The following is a 27289-nucleotide window of genomic DNA, read 5'->3' on the forward strand; positions in this document are numbered from 1 at the left end:
CTTTGGTCTCCATAACTTCTATGTTTTCTTTCCTTCTGACACACTAGTGCCCCTAAATTGTGATTTGCCTATACGTTTAGGGCCGGAGTTGGAAGATGATAACAACCATTTAAGATTCATTTCTGCAGTGGGAGTGGGTGGAGTTTCACCCTCTGGGAAAGGGGCAGGTGACAAGTATTTATCAGTCAGTGCCTCTCTAGCTCTTGTAGGAAGAAGCACATGCAGGATGGAGTCTAGAGGGTGAGCGATATTGACTAGCAATTCATGGGCTCCCTCCAGCAGTGCGAGGGTCAGAGTTTCTGGAGCCTTGGGAGGAGGCATCCCTGTGAGGAGGGGTTAGGGAGATGGGAGGGCACCAGGAAAAGTGATTAGAAGTCAGGTATAAGGAGGTTAAATAGGACAGAGTCGAGTACATCTCTGCTTGGAAAAACATATCAACACCCTTTTTTTTGATCAGTATATCTTGTTCATAAAAGAAAACCTTCCACATTGTCTTAACAAACCCCACAGCTGAGAGTCAGGCCTGAATCTTTGATGTGTGCCCAGTCACAGAGCTGACCCTATTGGTTTGTGGTGGGGCAGGACATCGAAGATATCATTGACTAATCACATTCCCCTGAATAGCTCATATTTAGAAAATATTCTTAGATGGTAAAAATGTACTGTTCATTTGTTATATTCAATCTTTTAAATGTTTTATACATTAAACAAGGCATAGTTACAAATATAAAACAAAAATATCCCAAAGCCATTATGCATGGCACTCAAGATTCAAATGGGAAATAATACATCTAATAAATCAAATGTTCCAAGACTTCAAAGGTCTTTTGGAAACAGGCTATGTAAAACAGCACACTGGTTTCAAACTTTGGTAAATTTTAAGAACAACTCTTACAAAGGCATTTAATTCTTATACATAATTTTCAGGGGACCTAAGTAAATCAGCTAATCATGAAGACATGATTTTCATTTTAGAAAACACTTTTGAAAACTTGGGATAATCTCATGCCTTAATGATCAAAGCATTTTGAGAAGGACAGTGGTTTTTTACCTGGGCATACGTTCTAACACATTTACTCTCCACTATTCGTACTCTGGTAGCAACGTTAACCCCATCAGAGATTCCTTCTCAAACCATGTCTCAGAGCTGATAGGCATCCCAGCAAGTTTTGCAGCTCACAATTTTTTCCGTAAATTACTTATTCTATAAAATTGGAGTAGGCCATAAACTTTGGAGGGCCCTAGACCAATTTTTTGGATTATTTTTTGTCTTCTATCATTCCGCTGATCTTAGATATTCTCTGCATTAAATATTAAATATCACTTCTAGGCTGAAAAATCCCCCTAAAAATATTTCTAGCTCAGCTTTTTCCTCCAAATTCTGCAATAGAAGATCACAATGTGAACTCTGCATCTCCACGTTAAAGTCTAATGGACATTCACACTTAGCATGTCTCAAAGAAATCTCATGTAAACCACGGCCATCCTGTTCTACCTTAACTTTCTGAGTCTATGGAATGATAATTTCCCATCTCATAAACTTGACTGATGTAAGTGTCAAGAAAAGATTGACATTTTGTTAAAACTTAGTAGTGAAGTGTGTAACGTTTAAGCAGACTTTCATATTTCAAATCTCTTTAGCACGTGTAACTCTTTTTTCAAGATGTGAAATAATCATTATGTCAGTCGTTTGTAAATAGTACATCTGCTATGGACTTTTTCCAGTTCTTCACCATCCATTTTTATAAAACTCTTATTGTTAAAAAAAAAAAGTTACTCAGAATTTCATAAAGCCAAACACCTGATTTCAGGAACACTTGAGATGTAAGAACATTTTATAGGGACCTCCAATCACTAATTTTCCTATTTTTTCTCTCAAAGAAATGCTGAAGGGAGGAATTCAGGTTGAATGAAAGGAAATAGTAACTTACAGCCATATAGAGTTATAAAGACTTCTTGTAAATGTGAATATATGGTAAAATATAAAAACACATATTTTGAAATTTTGGATTCTACTCATTATTTTACTTCGATTTAAGATATAAATGTATAGAAATAAGTATAATTCTAAGCTAATATGTATGCAATGTAGGAAGCTGTAATTACTGACCAAAACTATGTGAAGTGGAGAAAACCTGGGGAAGTGGATGGTTTTAGATGAAACTGAAGTTAAATTCATATTGATTTAAAGTAAATTGTTATAACTTTATAAAGTTTTTCATCATCACCACAGCAATCACAAAGAGAATAATTACAGAATATACGCAAGAGGAAATGAGAAGGGAATCCAAATGTCATTAAAAAAAAATCATGCCACCTCACAAAATGGTAACAGTGGATATAAAGGATAGAAAGCTATAAACCTGGTAGGAAAACATTGAAAATGGCACAAGTGACTTCTTCCCTGTCACCAATGACAGTCATGTGTTGCATAATGCCTGGGCTATCTTCTGAGAATGGCTTTGTTAGGCAACTGTGTCATGGTGGGGACATGATAGCATTAGAGAGAATTCTTTCAAACACTGTCATGGCCTTATCAACTATGCTTCTGTAATATTCTGAATCCTTTGCTGCCTTTCCAACAATGTTTACAACGGTTTCCTAAGAAATGGAATCCATTTCACCAAACCACTTTTCTTGCTCATCCATAAGAAACACTTCTCATTTGTTAAAATTACATCATGAGATTGCAAGCATTCAGTAACATGCAAGCTCCAATTTGAATTCTAGTTCTCTTGCTATTTCCACCACATCTGCAATTACTTTCTCCACTGAAATCTTGCATTCCTCCAAGTCATCCAGGAGGGTTGAATTCACTTCTTTCAAACTCCTGTTCAAGTAAATGTTTTGCCCTCCTGTCATGAATCATGAATGTTTTTAATGGCATCTAGAATAGTAAATCTTTTTCAGAAGATTTTCAATTTTCTTTTCCCAGGTTCTTCAGACAAGTCACCTTGGTAGCTGTAGACTTATGAAATGTATTTCCTGAACCATAAAACAAGAACATCAAAATTACTCTATGATCCATGGGAAACAGAATGCATGTTGTGTTAGCAGGCATGGAAAGAACAGTAATCTCTTTCAACCTCTGTAAGAGAGTTCTTGGTTGATTAGGTACCTTGTCGATAGGCAGTTCTAATTTCAAAGAACTTTTTCTTTTGCTGAGCAGTAAGTCTTAACAGTGGGCTTAAAATATTCAGTAAACCATTATTTAAGGAGATATGGCTTAAATATCTAGGCTTTCTTGCTTTATTTATAGAACACTTACAGAGTAGATATAGATTAAATCTTAAGGACCCTAGGATTGTTAGAATAGTAAATGAACATCATATGTTGTAATATAGTTAGCCAGGGAGGGGAAAGATCTCTACAAGAAATAATTTTAAAAACTACTCAGAGAAATCAGAGATATCACAAAATGACAAAACAAGTACAGGGGCAGCAAAAGGTAACAGATGTCAACTGTGAGATCTCATCAAGAACTAAGAAAATAGAGAAAAGTACCAGATGGCAGATGGGAGGCAGTGTGAGCATGCATCTCCCACTTGGAGATTAGTGTGTAGACATTTACATTGTGAATTTCTTCTCAAGAACCAATGCAGAGACTTAACAGATATACGAAAAAATTTCACATACACTTTGAAGAAGTCTCAGGCACAATCCTACTCCATGAAATAAGAAAAAACCATCACATCCCCAGATTCTGAGGGGAGAGAGTTCACTCCAGAGTACACATCCCCACTGGGGATCTGGAAATTCAGGCCACAAGAGAAGGCTTTAATCCTGTGCAGAGTTGGAATGGATTTAGGGAGCCAGCAAAATATACAAATAGAAGCAGCATCAGAAAGTGCCTTGCAGGCATTCCCAGTCTTCCGTGTGAACTCAGAGAAGCTATTCCTGACTACATGTCACAGGGGCCCTTGGTGAAGTCAGGTAATGAGCTCAGAGAGGGGTCACGGGGTAAAAGAAGCTCCCAACTGAATTTTGTGATATAATCTCAAATGAGGACAAGTGCCTTGAGCAGAACCCACAGGGGAGAGCTGGAAGTGCATTGCAGATATGAGCACAGAAGCTGGGTGTCCAGCCTTGTGGGCAGACCGGGAGGGATGTGGCCTGAAAGCCATGGTTATTATCTCAGCGGGGAAGCTGATGATCTGAGGCTGGTCTGAGTTCTGTGCGCAGACTGCCTGGATGTAAACCTGGCACTGTTAGCAGAGCACTGCATGAATGAAAGGAATGAAAATAGCCTTGCCAACTGCATAGGTGCTGGGTGAGGCTCACTGTGGGGGGCGGACGGCAAGCTATTCAACATTATGTACAGGCATTTGAGGTCGGGGCATGGAAAAATACTGAGGCAGTGTGTGTATGTTATTTGTGCTGAGAATGAAACTCCTTGACCTTGAAAACAGGACAGGGAGTGGTGTGTGTGCTGTGATAAGGAATGCTGAAAACGGCCTCCTGAGAATGCGGTTTGAGTGCTTTTACAAGGCCACAGGTGTCTCACGACCTGACCTCATAAAGCCATCTAGTGGATGTTTGTGGTTTAACAAGCCCTTTCAATAAGTACTTGGCGGAGGGATGCTGGGGGGACCTTCTTAGAAGAGCTGCGCCCCACCCCCCTCCCTGGACCGCCCACCTACAATTGTCTGAGAACTCACTGAAAGCTGTAAGCGGCCCACTACTTCCCACTCCCTTTTTTTGAACTCTTCTGTGCAGCAGAGGCAATTAAACTCTCCTCTGGAACATTACCCCAGCAGCCTGAGAACCACCCCTTGGCCCTCATAGGGGCTGCAGCCTGCCTCATCCAAGGACAGTTAGAGTGCAGACCCACCTAACCCTAGACCCACTGGTGGTACTCATCCACCCATCCTGGTAGCTTAACACAAAGATACACTTTTAAGAGCTTCATACCCCCTCTTCCCCCATTGCCTGAGAAACCACTTTCCCTGGGCAACTTAGGGCAAGCTCAAATCCCACTGCTACCACCACAGCTGGTGCTCTTTTGCAAGTGCCACCTCCTAGCTGGAGACCAACCAGCACAGTCCACACAGCACCTCAAGGAAGAATAAATAGAACTGTTCCCAGGAAGGAGAAAATGCCTGCATGACCTCAGCTATTACCACTGCGTACCACACCCTGACCAGTCAGAGGTCTTGAGTCGGTCCACATGACAAGTTCACTGCTCGCATAACCAGCATTCAAGAAAGCCAGCGCACTAAGCCTATCTACAGCCAGGGAGTCTCAGAGTCTACGTCACTCCCCTGCCACCTCAATCAGAGCTGGTGCTGGTATCCACTGCTGGGAGACTTGTGCTGAGGTGAAGCCTGGGCTGGATGGCTGGAGGATGAAGAACTGCATGGAGGAGATGGAGACACCCAGACAGATGCCCCATGGACATCCTGAAGCAGAGCTGCCTCACTGCCCTGTACACACATGAGAGCCCAGCCAGGAACAGAAGGACTGGGCAACATTCAGGCTGAGCCCAGGCCAATTTTCTAAACATGGAATATGAGTTAAATAAATGGCTTCGTATTAAAGCCTGTATGTCAAGAGGGTTTGCTTTATATCCCGAAGTATTAGTATAATCATGATCTCCTATGCATAAAAACAGGACAAACAACCCAATAAAAGAGAGTTAACAAGCGCTTCACAAAGATAAAACTCTAAGAGAATAAATATAAGAAGTATATACTACGTGAGTATATATGGAAAAGAAAGAAATTCACAATGATTTGGAGACTGAAGAACACCTAATTAAACTCCTTGTTTATGAAAATGAAGAAAAGGAGATGTCCCTGGCAGAGGGATACAAGGTAAATTGTCAACTCAATGCTGAAACCCAAATCTCTTGTTTTGGTCCCATCCTAATTCTCTCCACCCATGCTGTCTTTCCTGTGGTAGAGTGGAAAACCCTTATGATGAACACAAAGCATTTGTGCATAGAATATGCCAGGGAAAAGGAGATGGCCCAAGGGTGTCCTCAGAACCTTACAAGAAACACATGTTTGAAGGACACTATGCAGGAGCCCTAAGGCCCACAGCCCCGCTCCTCACCTGCACGTTCTCTCTGATTCGCTGCTCATTGTAGCTCTTGGCCAGGACCAAGAAAGGAGAGGAGGCTGATGGCATTCACCTGGAGAATGCTTCTCCTGTGGGGGTGCAATCATCATGAATTGTTCCAGGAAGGCTCTCTATAGGTGCATCCACTCTGCGCTCCTGTGGGATAAGCACCAGCTGTGTCTACAGTGGTGCACCAGTGGGGAACAAGGACTGCTTCTCCAGGACCTTTCTCAGTCACAGAAGCTGCCTGCCTGTTGGGGCAGAGGGGCAGGCTTTTCCTACTGCACCCAGCTCTGCAGTTGTTTGTCTGCTGCAAGAAATTTCCCAACAGTGGAAAGACCTGGGATTCAAGGGCTGCCGTTCAGGTTTTTCTGTCCCACTGGTGTTCCCTTATGTGGTACTCTTTTCCCTACCCTCAAAATGGGATTTCGAGAGCGCTGGACTACAGTGATTGCTACTGCTCTTCTGGGCCTAGCCGCCCAGTGGGGCTCCCAGACTCCAGGCTGGTGCTGGATTTGTTTGCAAAGGATCCAGTGATGTGACCTGTCATCAAGTCTCCCAGCAGTGGATACCAGCACCAGCTCTGATTGAGGTGGCGGGGAGCAACGTAGACTCGGAGATGCCTTGGATGTAGGTAGGCTCAGTGTGCTGGCTTTCTTGAACACTGGTTATGTGAGCAGTGAACTTGTCATGCGGACCGACTCAAGACCTCTGATTGGCCAGGATGTGATACGCAGTGGTAATAGCTGAGGTCATGCAGGCATTTTCTCCTTCCTGGGAACAGTTCTATTTATTCTTCCTTGAGGTGCTGTGTGGACTGTGTCGGTTGGTCTCCAGCTAGGAGGTGGCACTTGCAAAAGAGCACCAGCTGTGGTGGTAGCAGTGGGATTTGAGCTTGCCCTAAGTTGCCCAGGGAAAGTGGTTTCTCAGGCAATGGGGAAAGGGGGGGGTATGAAGCTCCTAAAAGTGTATCTTTGTGTTCAGCTACCAGGATGGTGGATGGGTACCACCAGTGGGTCTAGGGTTAGGTGGGTCTGCACTCTAACTGTCCTTGGATGAGGCAGGCTGCAGCCCCTATGAGGGCCAAGGGGTGGTTCTCAGGCTGCTGGGGTAATGTTCCAGAGGAGAGTTTAACTGCCTCTGCTGCACAGAAGAGTTCACAAAGGAAGTGGGCAGTAGTGGGTAGCAGCGAGCTTCACCCAGCACGCATGGAGTTGGCAAGGCAGTTTTCATTCCTTTCATTCCTGTAATGCTCTGCTAACAGTGCCAGATTTACATCCAAGCAATCTGTGCACAGAACTCAGACAAGCTCCAGGTCATCAGCTTTCCCACAGAGAGAATAACCATGGCTTTCAGGCCACGTCCCTCCTGGTCTGCCCACAAGGCTGGACACCCAGCTTCTGCGCTCATGTCTGCAATGCACTTCCAGCTCTCCCCTGTGGGTTCTGCTCAAGGGCACGTATCCTCACTTGAGATTATATCACAAAATTCAGTTGGGAGTTTCCTTTACCCTGTGACCCCTCTCTGAGCTCATTAGCTGACTTCACCAAGGGTCCCTGTGACATGTAGTCAGGAATGGCTTCCCTGAGTTCACACTCCTGCTGCTTCTATTTGTATATTTCACTGGCTCACTAAATCCATTCCCACTCCGCATAGGATTAAAGCCTTATCTTGTGGCCTGAATTTCCAGATTCCCAGTGGGGATGTGTGCTCTGCAGTGGACTATCTCCCCTCACAATGTGCGGCTGTGACGTTTTTTGCTTGTTTCATGGAGTAGGCTGGTGCCTGCTTCTTCTTCAAAGTGTATGTGGATTTTTATTCTTTTTTTGGTTTTTGTGTTAAGTTCCTGCATCAGTTCTTGAAAAAAAATTCACAATGTAAATCTCTACATACTAATCTGTCCTTCCAAGTGGGAGAGGCATGCTAACACTGCCTCCCATCTGCTATCTGGTACTTTTGTCCATTTTCTTAGTTCTTGATGAGATCTCATAGTTGGCATCTGTTACCTTTTGCTGCCCCTGTACTTGTTTTGTCAATTGTGTTATCTCTGATTTCTTTGAGTAGTTTTTAAATTTTTCTTGTAGAGATCTTTCCCCTCCCTGGCTATCTATATTCCTAAGTATGATGTTCATTTACTATTCCAACAATCCTAGGGTCCTTAAGATTTAAGCTACATCTACAATGCAAGTGTTCTATAAATAAAGCAAGAAATCCTAGATATTTAAGCCACATCTCCATAAATAATGGTTTACTGAATATTTTAAGCCCACTGTTAAGAAGTCCTGCTCAGCAAAAGAAAAACAATTTTTTGAAAATAGGACTATGCCAAGACCAGCTCGGTCGGGGAGATGCTAACCCAGCGGCGCTAGAGGAATTAAAGACACACACACAGAAATATGGAGGTGTGAAGTGGGAAATTAGGGGTCTCAGCCTTCAGAGCCGAGAGCCCTGAACAGAGATTTACCGACATATTTATTAACAGCAAGCCAGTCATTAGCATTGTTTCTATAGATATTAAATTAACTAAAAGTATCCCTTATGGGAAATGAAGGGATGGGCCGAATTAAAGGAATAGGCTGGGCTAGTTAACTGCAGTAGGAGCATGTCCTTAAGGCACAGATCGCTCATGCTATTGTTTGTGGCTTAAGAATGCCTTTAAGCGGTTTTCTGCCCTGGGTGGGCCAGGTGTTCCTTGCCCTCATTCCCCTAAACCCACGACCTTCCAGTGTGGGCGTTATGGCCATCATGAACATGTCACAGTGCTGCAGAGATTTTGTTTATGGCCAGTTTTGGGGCCAGTTCATGGCCAGATTTTGGGGGGCTTTTTCCCAACAGGACTGCCTTTTGGCAATGTACCTAATCATCCGATAGCTTTCTTATAGAGAGGCTGAAACAGATTACTGCTGTTTCCGTGCCTGCTAATACAACGTGCATTCTGTTTCCCATGGGTCATAGAGTAATTTTGATGTTCTTGTTTTATGGTTCAGGAAATACATTTCATAAATATATGGCTACCATAGTGATTGGTCTGAAGAATCTGGGAAAAGAAAATTGAAAATCTTCTGAAAAAGATTTACTATTCTAGATGCCATTAAAAACATTCATGATTCATGACAGGAGGGCAAAACATTTACTTGAACAGGAGTTTGAAAGAAGTGAATTCAACCCTCCTGGATGACTTGGAGGAATGCAAGATTTCAGTGGAGAAAGTAATTGTAGATGTGGTGGAAATAGCAAGAGAACTAGAATTCAAATTGGAGCTTGCATGTTACTGAATGCTTGCAATCTCATGATGTAATTTTAACAAATGAGAAGTGTTTCTTATGGATGAGCAAGAAAAGTGGTTTGTTGAAATGGATTCCATTTCTTAGGAAACCGTTGTAAACATTGTTGGAAAGGCAGCAAAGGATTCAGAATATTACAGAAGCATAGTTGATAAGGCCATGACAGTGTTTGAGAGAATTCTCTCTAATGCTATCATGTCCCCACCATGACACAGTTGCCTAACAAAGCCATTCTCAGAAGATAGCCCAGGCATTATGCAACACATGACTGTCATTGGTGACAGGGAAGGAGTCACTTGTGCCATTTTCAATGTTTTCCTACCAGGTTTGTAGCTTTCTATCCTTTATATCCACTGTTACCATTTTGTGAGGTGGCGTGATTTTTTTTTAATGACATTTGGATTCCCTTCTCATTTCCTCTTGCGTATATTCTATAACTATTCTCTTTGTGATTGCTGTGGTGATGATGAAAAACTTTATAAAGTTATAACAATTTACTTTAAATCAATATGAATTTAACTTCAGTTTCATCTAAAACCATCCACTTCCCCAGGTTTTCTCCACTTCACATAGTTTTGGTCAGTAATTACAGCTTCCTACATTGCATACATATTAGCTTAGAATTATACTTATTTCTATATATTGATATCTTAAATCTTGAAGTAAAATAATGAGTAGAATCCAAAATTTCAAAATACATGTTTTTATATTTTACCATATATTCACATTTACAAGAAGTCTTTATAACTCTATATGGCTGTAAGTTACTATTTCCTTTCATTCAACCTGAATTCCTCCCTTCAGCATTTCTTTGAGAGAAAAAATAGGAAAATTAGTGATTGGAGGTCCCTATAAAATGTTCTTACATCTCAAGTGTTCCTGAAATCAGGTGTTTGGCTTTATGAAATTCTGAGTAACTTTTTTTTTTTAACAATAAGAGTTTTATAAAAATGGATGGTGAAGAACTGGAAAAAGCCCACAGCAGCCGTACCATTTACAAATGACTGACATAATGATTATTTCACATCTTGAAAAAAGAGTTACACGTGCTAAAGAGATTTGAAATATGAAAGTCTGCTTAAGCGTTACACACTTGGCTACGAAGTTTTAACAAAAATGTCAATCTTTTCTTGACACTTACATCAGTCAAGTTTATGAGATGGGAAATTATCATTCCATAGACTCAGAATGTTAAGGTAGAACAGGATGGCCGTGGTTTACATGAGATTTCTTTGAGACATGGTAAGTGTGAATGTCCATTAAACTTTAACATGGAGACGCAGAGTTCACATTATGATCTTCCATTGAAGATTTGGAGGAAAACGCTGAGCTAGAAATATTTTTGGGGGGATTTCTCAGCCTAGAAGTGATATTTAATGCAGAGAATATCTAAGATCATCAACGGAATGACAGTAGACCAGAAATAATCCAAAAAATTGGTCTAGGGCCCTCCAAAGTTTATGGCCTCTTCCAATTTTATAGAATAAGTAATTTACAGAAAAATTGTGAGCTGCAAAACTTGCTGGGATGCCTATCAGCTCTGAGACATGGCTTGAGAAGGATTCTCTGATGGGGTTAACGTGGCTACCAGAGTACGAATAGTGGAGAGTAAATGTGTTACAAAGTGTGCCCAGGTAAAAAACCACTGTCTTTCTCAAAATGCTTTGATCATTAAGGCATGAGATTATCCCAAGTTTTCAAAAGTGTTTTCTAAAACAAAAATCATGTCTTCATGATTAGCTGATTTGATTAGTTCCCCTGAAAATTATGTATAAGAATTAAATGCCTTTGTAAGAGTTGTTCTTAAAATTTACCAAAGTTTGAAACCAGTGTGCTGTTTTACATAGCCTGTTTCCAAAAGACCTTTGAAGTCTTGGAACATTTGATTTATTAGATGTATTATTTCCCATTTGAATCTTGAGTGCCATGCATAATGGCTTTGGGATATTTTTGTTTTATATTTGTAACTATGCCTTGTTTAATGTATAAAACATTTAAAAGATTGAATATAACAAATGAACAGTACATTTTTACCATCTAAGAATATTTTCTAAATATGAGCTATTCAGGGGAATGTGATTAGTCAATGATATCTTCGATGTCCTGCCCCACCACAAACCAATAGGGTCAGCTCTGTGACTGGGCACACATCAAAGATTCAGGCCTGACTCTCAGCTGTGGGATTTGTTAAAACAATGTGAAAAGTTTTCTTTTATGAACAAGATATACTGATCAAAAAAAAGGGTGTTGATATGTTTTTCCAAGCAGAGATGTACTCGACTCTGTCCTATTTAACCTCCTTATACCTGACTTCTAATCACTTTTCCTGGTGCCCTCCCATCTCCCTAACCCCCCCTCACAGGGATGCCTCCTCCCAAGGCTCCAGAAACTCTGACCCTCGCACTGCTGGAGGGAGCCCATGAATTGCTAGTCAATATCGCTCACCCTCTAGACTCCATCCTGTGTGTGCTTCTTCCTACAAGAGCTAGAGAGGCACTGACTGATAAATACCTGTCACCTGCCCCTTTCCCAGAGGGTGAAACTCCACCCACTCCCACTGCAGAAATGAATCTTAAATGGTTGTTATCATCTTCCAACTCCGGCCCTAAACGTATAGGCAAATCACAATTTGGGGGCACTAGTGTGTCAGAAGGAGAGAAAACATAGAAGTTATGGAGACCAAAGTAGGTGAAGAATCTTTAGGAGAGAGCATTTAATTTTTTCAAAATGAAAAACAAAATTATTGTCTTTCCTTTCCGGCCAATGGGCTTAGCTGTAGCTTGCTGAAGTCACCAAGCAGGAGAGATTTAACCAGAGGCGATGTGTCCAGTCACCAGCATAGAGCCATCCTCTGTGTCACTATCCACACGCAGGGCCTTCTGGTAGACCTCATGCAATGCCCTCCATGTTAATATTCATCAGAAAATGGATAATTAGGGGGGCCAGCAAAACTGGAAAGAGAAAAAAAAATGCACACTCTGAATGGCAATGACTCCGTTACTAGCAGGTAGTGCAGTGATTTCTAGGAAGCTGATGCTAGTGTAGATGTTAAGAAGTTCATTTTCTGACTGCTCTAGAATCTGTGTTTCTTTGTTTAATGAACGTGACTTTATCATGTCTGTATTTTCAAAATAAAGAATCATTTAATTCTATTCCCCTGCCTGGAACTTAACACATAAAACACACAAAGTGAAATGTTCAAACATGTTTCTCTACATCTCTCAACAACAGATCCCACCCACATCTGTCAACAGAGCAAAGAGATATTCTGACCTTTTCTATTTCAAATTCTCACTAAAAACAGGAACTCCTTCTGCCTTACATTGAAGAGGAATAAGGAAGATATATGCTCATCACTAATAAGCAATTTTGAGTGTGATAATTATACTGGTAGTAATTGTATTTTATTTTATTACTTTACATATTACTTACTACCTGCCTATCATACGCAACACAATTGGTTAGATTAGAAATGTAAATTGTTGTTTATGATATAGGGCCCAATATTCAAAGAGCTACAATGCATAAACCATTTTATAGGTAGACATAATCCAAAATGTAAAGACACAGATAAATGACTGCTCACACATACAGTTATAACTTGTTAATTACGGAATTGAGCCTATCCTTTGTGATTACACCAAGAGCAAACACTTGGAAGCTCGCAAGTGGTTTACTCCAGACCATATTTGAGTTCTACAAAATAACACTAGTGATTGATTTCATGATCATAAAAAACATTAATCAGTTGTAAACATTTCGAATGCTTGCCACTTTTCCTTTTCTTTTTATCATTTCCATTTTCATTTTCTATTTTCTGCTAAATGGATAAAATACTACTAATAATATCCACCAAATTTTGGGTACTTATGATGTACCATTGTGCTTGTTTTTTTCACACATTATCTCATCATCTCTATTACTTGTTAAAATCTCCACTGCCATCAGTTACATAACTTCTTTTTCCCTCATTATATGAATGACATTCTATGAATCCTAGAACCTTAGAACACAGAGGAATAGTAAACGTCTGTTACTGGTTATAAATTATCTCCAATAATGGTGCTTTTGCATCTACACTCTGCATTTGATTTTAACACTTCCTCATTCTCTACACTGAGATCTCCATATTGCAGAACACCAAGGCCAAGTGCTCCTATTCGCTCCACTAAGACAGACTTTCTGGAGGCAAATGCAGTGTTTGGCTCATGGGCAAACATGCAATGAAAAGGAGGAAAAAGGTTTGAAATGATTAAAAATGCTAAATTGACAGGATCCAGCAAGCAATTCCATGTGAAGGAGGTGGGAATTGAACCTGGCCCACAAGATTGACGGAACTGCCTTTGATCTGGTAAGACATTGAGCAGGTTGGGAAGGACAAGATATAAGCACAGATTTGGAAACATCTAATGCGACCACATGGGCAATATCCACAGTGTGTACACTAGACAGTAGTACAAACGGCAGGCCTACATGGAAGGTGCAGATTCAGCAATGATCTTGGCTGCTCTGGAAAGTTCCTTGGAGTCACGAGAGCAGAGGCACAGGTTGACCCATGCTGACCCCGGGCCACTCTCCCTGCCAGAGAACAGAGCTCTGGAGTGAATCCAGGAGGAGACTTCCAGAAAGCTCCTGTCTCACCTCTGTCTCACATTGGCCTCCGTGCCCCTGGTGTGGAGGTCACTCTCAACACCCATCCTACATTCCTCCTCTGAAAATAAATTAGGACATCCATCACCAAAATTACTTACATGTCAAGGGTCAAATATCGCACATTTCTGTTTAGGCCATCTATGGCTTTCATGTCCTCTGAAGTCAACTGGAATTCAAACACCTATCAAAGTAATAGAAAACTTTAATTATTTTTAGATTACATCATTGCCAATTGGGAACAACCAAGTTCATCAGACAGTAGGGTGCAGAGACAATACTTAAAAGATTGATACGTTTCGAAAATTTATGAAAGACCTCTCTAAACACCCAAGTGGTCAATGAAAACCAGTCAAAAATAAGCAGAAATCCATTCCCAGAGAAAATATTTTGAAACTGCACAACACTGCAGACGAAGAGAATATCTCAGAGGAAGCTGAAGAAGAAACAGAGCTTACTCTGTGCCCACATGATAGGTCTAGAAGACCCACAAGAACCTAGAGGCAAATTTTGTAATGTCTCGCATAATTTAGTAGGTTTGATGAATAACATTGAATATCTATCTCTCCAATGAACAGGTATAATAGGAAAAATCAGTTTTCAGCATCACTCAAGCCAATAATTGTCTAAATACTAACGATTTCACATTCAAAAGGTGTGGGTACTCACTATGTAAATTTGGGAGACTCTAAATATCAAAAAGATGTCACTCTTTCTAATACATTAAATCAAATAAGTGTATAAATCCACAGGGAAACTGAAGGAGTAATACAGAAAATGAGAGAAAGAGAGTAAAAAATGACAGCAATGTAACGATGAATGTAGGTAAGAAGATTTGTTGCATTATTCTTTTAATATTTCTATATATTAGAAAATCCACAAAACTAAAATGAAAAGTTATCAAAAACTATTAAAATTATCAGTAATCGCGGGCGCGCTGGCTCACGCCTATAATCCTAGCACTTCGGGAGGCCAACGCAGGAGGATTGCCTGATTTCAGGGGTTAGAGAACAGCCTGGGCAACACAGTGAAACCCGTCTCTACTAAAATACAAAAAATTAGCTGGGCTTGGCGGCATGCGCCTGCAGTCCCAGCTACTCTGGAGGCTGAGGCAGGAGAACTGCTTGAACCCGGGAGGCGGAGGTTGCAGTGAGCTGAGTTCTGCCACTGCACTCCACCCTGGGTGACAGAGCAAGACTCTGTCTCAAAAACAAATGATCAGTAATGGAGAAATTTATGAAATTAATGATATATTTATTAAGAGATGATTTATTAATAAGTAGTGGGATATTCATATTATGATCATGGATTGGAAATCTCAATATTGTCAAAGATTCAGTTCTCTCTGCATTGATCTGCAGGCTTATTACAATGGCAACGAGAGACTAAAACATTTACTTGCCTGTGGAGTTAATAAGATGATTCAAAATTTTAAATAACACATTAGTCAAGAATAGCTAAGATATTATTAAATAAATGAAGAAGTTAGAAAAATATTTGTACCATACTGGAAGTGAAACTTACTTTTTAACATTATAGCACAGAAAAGTGAATAAGTTAACTGAAGATGGAAGAGAGGCCAGATAATTGCTCATGGACATTTCATATATGTTACAGGTAAAAAAATTCAAGTTATGTGAGCAAATATAAACTTTTCAATAAATGTTGGTGGGAAATTTTGCTAAAAATTCAAAAACTAGATACGCATATTTGGATCCTTATTTCACATAATATTTTAAAAGTCAATCCCATTAGAATTAACCAAATTTATAAGGAAAGAATATTAACACTTTTGTAAGCTAACACAGTAAAATATTGTGATATTCCCAACATAGGATAAGACACAACACTCACCAACCACAAGAAAGAGGCATGAAATATTAGTGTACATGAAGGATAGAAACTTGTTTGTGAAAACATAACCACAGAGAATATGACAACACAGGTAAAACTTGGGAGATGTTATTTCAAGAATACATTCAAGTCTCTAAAGAATTAATATCCAGAATAAATACATATATATGTATGGTTTCTAGTTAATCTAACATATATATTATATAACACATGTCATATATCATATATATCTATATATACTAGATGAATTAGAGAACATACACATATATAAATACTGATAATTTCCACAGTCTTTCATAACTCTTCATTTTTGTTTTGTGAATTTTCTAATGTCCAAAAATATTTTTAAAATAATTTAATGAATGTCATTACCTAGATTCATCAGTTGTTTCATTATTGTCATTTTTTACTCTCTCGTTCTCTGTATCACTATTTCAGAGTATCCTATGGATTTCTTCACTTATTTTACTTAATGTTTTAGTAAATAGTGACACATATACATATACATGATATATGTCATATATGACATAGGTTTTATAATATATATCATATATGATGTATATTTCATGTATCTGTATATAACTAATTAGAAAACATATATATGCATGTATTCTGGATATTAATTCCTTAGAGACTTGGATGTATTCTTAAGAATATATGAAATAGTATATCAATTTATATATATTCATATTCATACATATAACTATTAATATGTTATTTCACACATATCGTATAAATGATAGATTAATTAGGAACATGCCCTCTAACAATCACATGTCCCTGTATCCACTTGCTTGGTTATATGAATTTCCAGCTCCTTCCAATAAGAAGTGGTGTGTGTTTCCCCACCCCTTGAGTCTGACCAGTCCTGTAACTTGCATTAGGTGATAGAATTTCCCAGAAGCAATGGTTGGCAGCTCTGAGCCTAGACCTGAAGAGGCTTTGCACATGTCCACTCACTGCCTTGGGGTCATGCCCTGTGCTGAGGTGAACCCTGGGCTGGATGGCTGGAGGATAAAGAACTGCATGGGAGAGGGGGGCGCTCACACAGATGCCCCAGGGACATCCTGAAGCAGAGCTGCCTCACTGCTCTGAACACACATGACAGCCCAGCCAGGAACAGAAGGAATGGACTGAGTTTAGGCTGAGCCCAGGCTAATTTTCTAACCATGGAATCCTGGGCTCAATAAATGCTTTTGCATTAAGCCTCTGTATTAATTGGGTTTGTCTTATATCCTAAGGTATTGGTATAAATATGGTCTCCTACACATAAAAATAAAGACACACAACCACATCGCCAAAAAAAAAAAGGCAGAGTTAAACAAGCACTTCGCAAAGATAAAATTCTAAGAGAATAAATATAAGGAATTTATACTACATAAATATACAAGAAGAAAAATCCACCATGAGTTGGAGACTAAAAAATATCTAATCAAATACCTCATTATAGAAAATAAAGAAAAGGACATGTCCCCAGCAGAGGGATATGGATATCACTGACTTAACGCTAATTCAAATCTCTAGTTTTGATCCCATCCTATTTCTCTCCACCTCTGTTGCCTCTCCTGTGCTAGAGTAGAAGAAATCCTTATGACGTACACAAAGAGTTCATGCATAGGAAATACAGGGAAATGGAGCTGGCCCAAGGCTGTCCTGAGAGCCTTACAAGAAGCACATGTGTGAAGGACACTGTGCAGGAGACCTGAGGCCCACAGCCCCGCTCCTCACCTGCATGTTCTGTCTGATCCGCTGCTCATTGTAGCTCTTGGCCAGGACCACAACCCCACGCTGCAGCTGGTAGCGCAGGGCAATCAGGGCTGGGGTTCGCTTGTGCTTTTTTGCCAAGGCACAAAGGACTGGGTCCTCCAAGAGAACCGGGGAGTTCGGGTCCACCCTGGAAGGAAAGGCAGAAATGCTGAAGCCCTGAGGCTGGGGATACAGTTTGTTAGGCGGCTCCCTAAACAGACTTAAGGCATCCACTCTGCACCAGAGCTTCTCAAGTGAGGCCCCTGAACAGCAGCCTCAATATCACCTGGGATCTTGTCAGAAATGCAAATTCTTCCCTCACCTCAAGTCAGCTGTGAGTGAACTCCAGGAAACAGCACGATCTGATTAAATTTTTTTTATCAAACCGGTGTTTTAGGTAAACTTCCTGTATCTCTTATTACCATGGTTCTTCTCGATGGGATCCCAGAGCACTATAGGCAACCAGAACAATGTCTTTTGACTTGCAGAAATCCAGCAGTTTTCTCTGGTTGAAGTAAGGATGACATTCCACCTGCAGATGAGCAAGATGGAAAAGCATCAGACAATCCAAAAGTTACATTAATATTAAGATCACCAAAGTAAAAGAAGCTGAATAATGTAGAGCATTAAATTTGAACTGAGAATATTATTGTCAAAAAATGATCTTTTTCATAAAAATAAATTTTATGCCCCTCTCTCCTAAGAAAATAGAAATGCTATTTCTGAGCACAAGCAACTCCATGATCCCTATCCTGGTTTCTCAATAACTCTGACCACTAGAAGGACACATGGCCAGTTTCAGAGCTGGGATGAGGTAAGATTCTTTGAGCCTTGGGCATCAAATTGTGCCAGAAATCAAGAATTTGGTCAAAGACTCAGGAGGGCAGGTCTGAAAGACAAAAGAACTAGTTTCCTAATTAATACCAAAAATGCATACATGTATATGTATGTTTTCTAATTGATCTGACATATAATATATATATCATATATGCCATCTATGATATATATCTATATAGATGAACTAGAAAATATACATATACACATAAATACTGATAATTTTAATAGTCTTTCATTACTTTTCCTTTTTGTATGATGGATTTGTATGTTGATATCTCAAATGTCACCAGTGGGTTCCCTATGAAACAAGTGCTTTTGTCTTTTACACTTGCCCTCATGAGTCTTTGATCAAATTCTTCTTTCATATATATATTATATATATATATAATATATATATATGCTGAGTATATGTGAGCATTAGAAAATGAGTAAAATAAATTAAAAATCATAACACAAGAATACATGAGTCTGTAGTAATTAGTGCGACAATGAGAAAAAGAACAACAATATTTGTCTACTCTGATGGTGGTCATTACAGTAATTACATTCACAGTACATTGCTAATTGAAGGAAGAAGTTTACCTTTACCCTCACTTAGAGGAATAGTAGTTTATTATTTTTACTTGGTGAGAAATTATTTTTAATTAAATGTCAGGTAAGAATAGTTAAACAAGTGGTTAAAATTGTAAATGATTATGTAAAAACCCCAAGGAAATAACAAATAAGAAATAACAAAGAAGAAAACAGAAATGCAGTACAAAAAAGTTCAAATCACTGATGTATACTCAATCATATGTGAAAATTTGTCATGGGAATATGACTTCTTCTGTTCAGAATTATCCCCCAGCAGATTACTAGTAATTGTTAAAGAGAAAACATGTGTTAAAAACAACAGATCTGACCACTGTTAGCTTAACCAAGTTTTTAAAACTACCTTCACCACTAGTGGGGCATTCTCTGATTGTATGCAGTCTAGTGTGGTGCAATTTGAAAAACACAGCATGATAAAAACATTTTCTTGCCCCAAAGTTTTAAGCCAATGTAATAAAATACTCACATCTAACTTTTAATTTACAGAAACCTTCAACAACTGGGAAAAACAAGTTAACTGATATCAAAATACAACAATATAAAAACAATTGAATTCTGGTTAAAAAAAGAAGAGCTACAAAAGATATTTTGATTAAGCAAGGAAAAATTCAAATATGGACTGGATACCAAATGACATGAGGGCACTATAAATGATGTTCTTAGATACAGTAATGACACTGGAACTGGGAGAATAGCTTCATTCCTGTGACATGCTTTGAGAGATCTCTAGGGGTCAATTGTCATCTTTACAATTTACCTTGAAGAGGTTCTAGAAACATTATATGTATTTATGCAGATATACTCCATATAACATTGCAAAATGTTAGTAATTTTGAATATAAATGGTAACATGGGTCTCCAGTATTATTTTTATCAAATTTTTGGAAAGTGTGAAAATGGACATATTAAAGAATTGGGGAACTACTAGTATTAAAACCACATTAATTTCTCAATGCTTTTATTAAATTATCACAGCACCGTATCATTATACAAAATTATAACAAAAAATGTAAGTTACTGGGAAAGGTGTAGTGATTTTAATACTGAAATATGTGTAACATTTGGGGGCAGTCAATTTGATCAAGGAGGCCTGGAATCACCAGTCAGGACTCAAGGAAAAGATGGAATTATCTCTAGGCTATGAAAGAACCACGCATAGAATAGATGTGTTTAAGCAGCTGATTGCATGACAGACTGCAAAGAGCAGCTGACTAGGAGCGGGGGCAGTCATAGGTCAGCTCCATGTTCTGCTGAACCTTCCTCAGTGTGGATTTCATCCACTGTGAACAGATATCTCCATAAACAGGTTATTTTCTCTTTCTACCATGGATGACCTTCATTGTCTGCAGATAATTTTTAGTGTATCTATGCCCTTGGTCAAGAAGTGTGAAAGCAGAGATATCAAGAGGCATTGAGGCATCCGAAGCCCATGTGAATCCTTAGTATTTCTCTTCTCTTGCTCTCACTCTCTCCTTATGTACTGCTTATTCCATCTCTTCATGGCTTCATATCTATGCACAGTTCCCTCCAAATCACCTTCATCCGTCCACTCTCTGGTCATCTTTCATAGCTTAGGGGTAAGTCCACCTTTCCCTGAGTCTAATTGGCAATCCTTGGACTTCTTGATTGAATTGACCTCCTATAAATGTAACACACAATTCAGCATCAAAGTTACAACACCTTTTCGTAAGGCTTTTCTAAGCAGGGTACAAATAAGAGCCCTCCGTGCCCTTCTAGGAAGAGGCTTTGCTCTCTAGAATCTTCTCTTTTACAAAGATAAGTCGGACTAAATGAATGGATACTTGGCAATAGGACAGAAAGAGGGGCATGAAGAACAGAAAGGAGAGGAGGCTGAGGGTGCTCACCTGGTTGCAGACAGGCTTGTACTTGAGCCCTGGCTTGTTGAGGATCATCTCCAGCTGCCTGCGGTTGAAGTTGGACACCCCAATGGACTTGGCCAATCCTGCATCTTTACACTTCTCCATGGCCTGGGAAAAAGGAATTGTGAGGTATCATTTGTGTAGTCAACTGAAGAGCAAGATAAATGTAACATAGAACTGTGAAAGCAACAACTTTCTAGACATGACAATCAAACTAGCTAGCCGTGGTTCTTAAAAGGGAGAAAATAAAACAGAAAAATTGGGGAAGACGATAGTGATTGCAAGAGTAAGAATTACTGTTTCCTCCTTAATAAAGTTGAGAGATTAATGCACAGGCAAGGAAATAAATCCCAGTCCTCCTTACCCCCAATTCTTCTCCTCCACTTCTCTCTTTTGTATGCCTGTCATTTCTTTTTCCTCACTGCTCACAAAAACTACCTTTGTAAAGTTCCTAAGTTTTTGATCCAATGGTGCATTTTCCATACTTGTACTAAGAAGATAGGAAACAGATGTATCCTATCTCATCTTTCTTATCCGTTCTCTCACCTCCAAACACTCACCTCCCACGTGGCACAGAGATCCACTGTGTCAAATAGTATTTTTCCATTTTCATCTTTTGGGATCACTTCCTCACCTGGCTGAAGTAGAAGCAGTCAGTTTAGTGATGTCACAAGTCAATTTCTCCACACATAGCCATGCTCTGAGGTACATTTAAGGACACTAATCCTCCATGAGGTAGGTGATGCAGTGCTCCAGAGAGTGGTATGTACAAAGTGTACTACATATGAAGGTATAAGGAATGTCTTCAGGTGACAGGCTTCCTCTAATCTCTTACAACTATTATATGTATAAATAAATACCTCTTTCTGGTTCCTAATGGAGTGTCATCATTGACTTTCATTGACTTTCTTCTGCTCCTATAATTTTCTCTGTGGCAATACCTCTCTTCAACTGCAAAAGACCTTGATATCCAGGTATAATGGATTGTACTTTTTACCCAGGTGCCACTGTCAGAGTTCTTTATCTCCCTGAACATATGATGTTCCATGCACAGGACCATGAACCAATCATGGTCAATGGAGGTGTTTTCCAGGCTAGTTTGGAAATTAGGAGATGCACAGGAGCTCACGCTAATGAACATGGGCCTGAAAGTGCTCCAAAGCCATAAATGCCACCAACGAAAAAGGTTGGAACAAATATTTAAAAAGCCTTTTGTAATAAAGCAGAGATAAGGGTGGAGAAAGGATATATTTTTAGAGTTTTTATCAAATTCTTAATGTAGCCCTGGCTTTGATTTCCCATTATCATATCTAATATACCCTTTTGCATTAACTAGCCTGACTAGTTTTCAGTACCTTAAGACAAAAGTTATGAATGACACAAGAATTCATGGCTAAGCAAAAATAAAAACTCCAGTGTGAAAAGAGAGGAAGCAGAAGCAACAAGGTTTCCCATGAAGGTTTGTAGTTTAAGACACTCCCGGACTGAGTTCTCGCCCCTTGAAAAGAGGCAAGAAGATGGAAACTCATTGTGCACCCTATGTGCAGCAGGTTTTCTGGACACCACAGCTTCATGAAACTCTGTGTCTGTGAACATCCCAAGAGGTGAAATCAGGAGTCATAACTTAGACCTTGTGCCTTCAAGGAGATGATTGTCATTTCCTCAAGTTTTTGAGGCAGAGATTCAAGGAGATGATTGTCATTTCCTCAAGTTTTTGAGGCAGAGGCTTTGAGGATTCTGCACTCTTTTCTTGTAGACATGCAATCACGGAAGTACGGATTCAAAATTGCTTTCTATTCCATAGAAAGGAATTAGGAGTTATGTTTAGGGCTCTTCTTCCATGTTAAAATCCCTATGTCCTCCTAAGAAAAACCTTAGTTCAAATCTCCATGAAAACAATATTTATGCTGAGAACAAAAGTGAAATTAATTTGATCACACAAGCTGCCTACCTTTACAGACACTGGAAAATGAATAAGATAGAGATCAACATAGTCCAATTGAAGATTTTTCAGTGACCTTTCCAAGGCTGGTCGGACCAACTCTGGTCGATGGGAATTGCTCCAAAGCTGCAGAGGTTAGAGAAAGGAAGTTGTGTAATGAAAACTTGAGCCAATTTTACTAGTTTGCTCCACCTAATATTTAGACATTTTCTACTACTTCAAAACTAATGACCACAGGCAAAATTATTCTCTCTCTTCTTGTGATGCCTTTTGTTCTGCCATATCCTGATGAACTTTATAATATGTTGGATATATAGTTAGTACATATATTGAATGAAAGAGTGAAATTACTCAAAAGGTAAAAGTTGTTATCAAATCATAAGCATACCCATTATCTGAATTATCTTTGGTAAGTTTTACAACTCATGTTAGTAGTGTAATTATTTCATCTATTCAGCCCAATGGGCAGGACTAAGTATCTTTGTGGTTTGGAAACTGAGGAGGCAAACACAGTTTTCAATATGTTAACTTGGGCTGGACACAATTTGAGATAATGTAGGCGTTATTCTTTAATACTCATAGAGCTTGCTTATATTGCTTTCTGTGTCTATGATCAAAATGATAATGGAAACTCAGAATCATAACAAATGTAAGAAACTCACCCAGGAGGTAACAAATAACATAATATGATTAAGATTATCTCTCATTCTATAGTCTGTGTTAAACCATATTTATCTGTGCTGAGCTCAAAGAGTAAAGGGCCTTTGAAGTCATGAATTGGAACACTGCAAAGATGAGAAAGCCATCTTCACTTCCTGCCTTTGATATTAGTTTTAATACATGAGTAAGTGAATAAATCGAAATAAATAAGCACAATTCACCCTCAACTATGGATCCGGTCATAGAACTGCCACCTCCACACAATCACAATAAATACATGTGCACACAAGCTCATCATAGGCACCGTACCTTTGAAGTGTAGAATATGTCTTCTCTCTTCACACTGCCATCTGCAATCTTGCTTCGGATGGCCAGTCCAACCTGCTCCTCATTATTGTAAACATGTGCAGAATCAATATGGCGGAACCCAGCTTCTATTGCCAATTTGACGGCCTCTAGAGCTTTACTTTTAGGAACCTGGGGGAGCAACCAAACGTAATATTTTCTGACTAATGTGCCTGAGAGTTAGTTCAGGCACAAGCAGCAACGTTCACAAAAATCAGCTTTTCCTTCTTTCTTGGATGAGCTCTGTATGTAGAATCATAAGCCCATCCCAGTCTGACTGGGTCTTTCCCAGTAGTAATAAAGGTTGGGCATAGCAGGAACTTCTGCAGTCCCAGAAAAATCACTGCTTGACCACTAGCTTGGAAGTGTCCCCAAAACAATTTCACGTTCAGTGATTTTTTGGAAAAATTAACAGGACACAACTATAGTTATAGACATAATCTTAATTATTTTTAATATGGTGAAATTAATACAAGGAAATAGCCACATGGAAGGAATTATGAAGGAATGCAGGGTAAGCTCCTGTGATTCCTCTCCCACCACGTTGCACAGAGCGCACTGACTTTATCCAGCATCATATTTTGTCAATTTATGTGAACTGTTGTCTACAAGAGATGCTCTCTACATACTCCATTGCTAAGATTTTGTCTGAGACTGGATACATTGACTCACTCTGCCTAGCAGACACAAAACTTCCAGTCTCCAAAAGCAAAGAAGGTGCACAGAAACCCCACAGTTTACACAAACAGTTACGTAGAGCCACCACTCTTATCAGTTAGGAAACAGGGAGAACTCCACTTTCTCAGATACCAGCAGGTTTATATTGGAAATAGGCACATCTATGGATAGCAGTCTATTATGTTAGATCTTTTCTACCCAGGCTTTGGCCATTCTGTCTGCATAACAGAACCAAATACTAGGAGTAAAGATGTGTACTCTAAGGATATTGATTTGTGTATGTAAGAAATAGACTGCAGGGAGTAAGTGATTAGCAAAATGGGGTTCAGCTCCATAAATTCAAGGCAACTCTGTCTGGAAACATATGATTGCAGTAAAATTTACAATTATTGACTTATGTAACAAATTTGGATACAGATTTGACAGCATATCTTTTAAATGACAAAAACAGAAACAAAGCAAACTATTTTCCCACCTTGAAAGTATTTCAGAGGCTTTCTTTTTCCTGTGAAATTACAAGGAACTAGATACCGGGTCTCACAGCCTTCTCCTCATACCATCCTTGATCTTCCCTTCACTGTGCAAGCAATCAAAGGCTTACCAAGGCCGGAGCTTCAGTGGTATCCTCATCTTTACTTCCTCTCCATGCCAATTTATATTACAAAGTAAACCACTCCTGTCAATGGTCTTCAAAATGTCCCTTTGTAAATCCTTATATTGTATAGATCAGAAATGTGAAACTCAAATTTTATGTAACTAGTGCTTATTCACACACATTGTATTCCCAAGACAGTCTTGAGATACAAGTTTTCTTCCAGTGTAGAAATAGCTAAGTCTAGAAAAGAAAATCTATTCCATTAATTTTCTTGTCAGAGAAACAAGAAATTTTTCTGTTACAATATTTTGATACAAATCTGACCCATATTAACAAAGACAAAGAATTTAAACTTTCCTTGTTTGGTTCTAGTTTTTTTTTTTTTCTTAAAATGAGGATATTTTATCGTTTCAGGTAATTTTCCCAGAGGTGAGAATAGTACATGGGAAATTCTCTTTAGGCCGGGTCTAGTATTACAGTGTGGTGCTCAAGGCCGCCCATCAGAACAGTGATACTCTCCCAACAGATTTCATCCACCCCGTCTCCACTAACTTTTGCCATAAAAATTCCCCTGAATTGTAACTTCTTGGAAGAAGTAAATATCTGTTCGACTATACAAAGAAACAGAGAAACCACTTCCATTGCAATCAATCTTCAAGAGAGGGAGCAGGCAAGCCGTGTTCTTTCTGCTGAGTTTTATAGACTCTGACAAGCTGTGAAATAAACATAAACAGAAGACAAAACAGTGCCCCAAATAAACAGTAGATGACCCTGTGACAAGACGGCATTGCAGAACAAAGACTGACGTTTAAAGGGGAGTCATGCAGAGTAACATAGGAACACAAGCCTGACAACCTGGTCAGCTTCCACTTACTCTAGCTCCTTTGAACTCTCAACACTAAAAATATTATTGTTACCTCTGCAGGCGCATAGGTGCCAAATCCCAGGACAGGCATGAAGTGACCATCATTTAGCTTCACACGCTGGTATTTCAAATCCATTTCTGTCACTGGCCTGGTTAGCAAATGTTTCTTCCTCCCTCACAGGCTATAAGAGCAATGAGCTGGCAACGCCCCTGAGCACACTGTCTGCTGGTTAACCAATGGCATGTGAGAGGAGGGACAGAGGCCGTCTTACACAAGCTGTGATAAAAATTGAATCCAGTTCAACCATTTCTTACCTAAGAAAATTCATAAGTAAATTATTATGTGGTCATGATACACTCATTAATTTCTCTCTGAAGTGTTTTTGCTATTCCAGATCTCTATATATGAGACATAAACTACTCAAAGAGATTTGTAGAACAAATTGTGACTTTACATAAGAATACAGAAACCTCTAGCGGCACAGCTCTTTTTTGTTTGTGTCATGATGATGTTCCTTCTGCATCTTGCAGCATTTAAAATGACTAATTTTCATTTTTCTCTCTCTCACACACACAATTTAAAGGAATGACTAATGAGCATTTCCTTAAAATATTGCCCTCAATTAAAAATTAAAGTTAAAATGTTTAAATGCATTACTTTTTTCATCAGCAAATTTATTGTTCCTTTCTTATTAGCCTTGTAAGAGAAACATCCCTTCCTGATCAAGGTGCAGTCCTGATAAGGTTGTAATCCTGATGTGGGTGTAAATAAAAAAGAAAATATGATGTGGTTTTATTGGAAGATTTCTTATTAACAGCTTTTGGACTTTGGATATAATTTGTAACATGCAAACAGTGCCTTATTGGTCTTTTCCAGTCAGTTTTATAAGTTACTACCAAAAAGTAACAAGCCAAAAACCTGATAACTATTAGATATACTTTATAATATTGTTAAACATTATTCATAAAGAAAAACCAGTAACTAATGACATATAAACTGGTGAATAATCCTCGCATGGGATAATTTTTACTTTATTCTCCCTTTGGAGGTCAGGTTAAAACATGATTGTAATTTGCATGATCCATGATTCACATCTTGGAGTAGTCACAACTTGCAGTGCCCTGATTGCTTCTATTTGCTTTTTCATAAAACAAATAGAAATTGAAAAATAGGTAAATTGTTATCATTGACATAAATGTGATATTATAAAGATATTGAAATTTTTCACAGAGTGATTTCAACAAGATGGTGGATTCTAAGATTCCCATATAACTCATGGAAACATCAGAAAACATCTAAAA

At 39.1% G+C, this 27289-nt stretch overlaps 1 protein-coding gene across 1 annotated transcript; it reads right to left on the reverse strand.

The window, feature by feature from the left end:
• Window positions 1-12029: 12029 nt before the first annotated feature.
• Window positions 12030-26303, reverse strand: LOC101146324 (aldo-keto reductase family 1 member C1). Its single transcript, XM_019034615.4, has 9 exons — window positions 26040-26303; window positions 23814-23981; window positions 22854-22970; window positions 21463-21540; window positions 20888-21010; window positions 18017-18126; window positions 17577-17742; window positions 14096-14178; window positions 12030-12295 (listed from the first exon to the last, which is right to left on the reverse strand). The coding sequence occupies exons 1-9, from the start codon at window positions 26121-26123 to the stop codon at window positions 12253-12255; spliced, it is 972 nt and encodes a 323-aa protein (XP_018890160.3). The 5' UTR covers window positions 26124-26303; the 3' UTR covers window positions 12030-12252.
• Window positions 26304-27289: the final 986 nt, after the last annotated feature.

This window comes from Gorilla gorilla, chromosome 8, assembly GCF_029281585.2.
Source record: "Gorilla gorilla gorilla isolate KB3781 chromosome 8, NHGRI_mGorGor1-v2.1_pri, whole genome shotgun sequence".
NCBI lineage: Eukaryota > Metazoa > Chordata > Mammalia > Primates > Hominidae > Gorilla > Gorilla gorilla.

What these genes read in the sequence shown, in the direction of transcription:
- LOC101146324 (XM_019034615.4), bottom strand. Translation starts at nt 26,123, where the DNA reads ATGGATTTGAAATACCAGCGTGTGAAGCTAAATGATGGTCACTTCATG. An exon ending in ATTTTCCAGTGTCTGTAAAG is followed by an intron (nt 21,541 to 22,853) that starts GTAGGCAGCTTG and finishes CTTCTACTTCAG; the next exon opens with CCAGGTGAGGAAGTGATCCC. An exon ending in TCCCATCGAGAAGAACCATG is followed by an intron (nt 17,743 to 18,016) that starts GTAATAAGAGAT and finishes CTTTCCTTCCAG; the next exon opens with GGTGGACCCGAACTCCCCGG.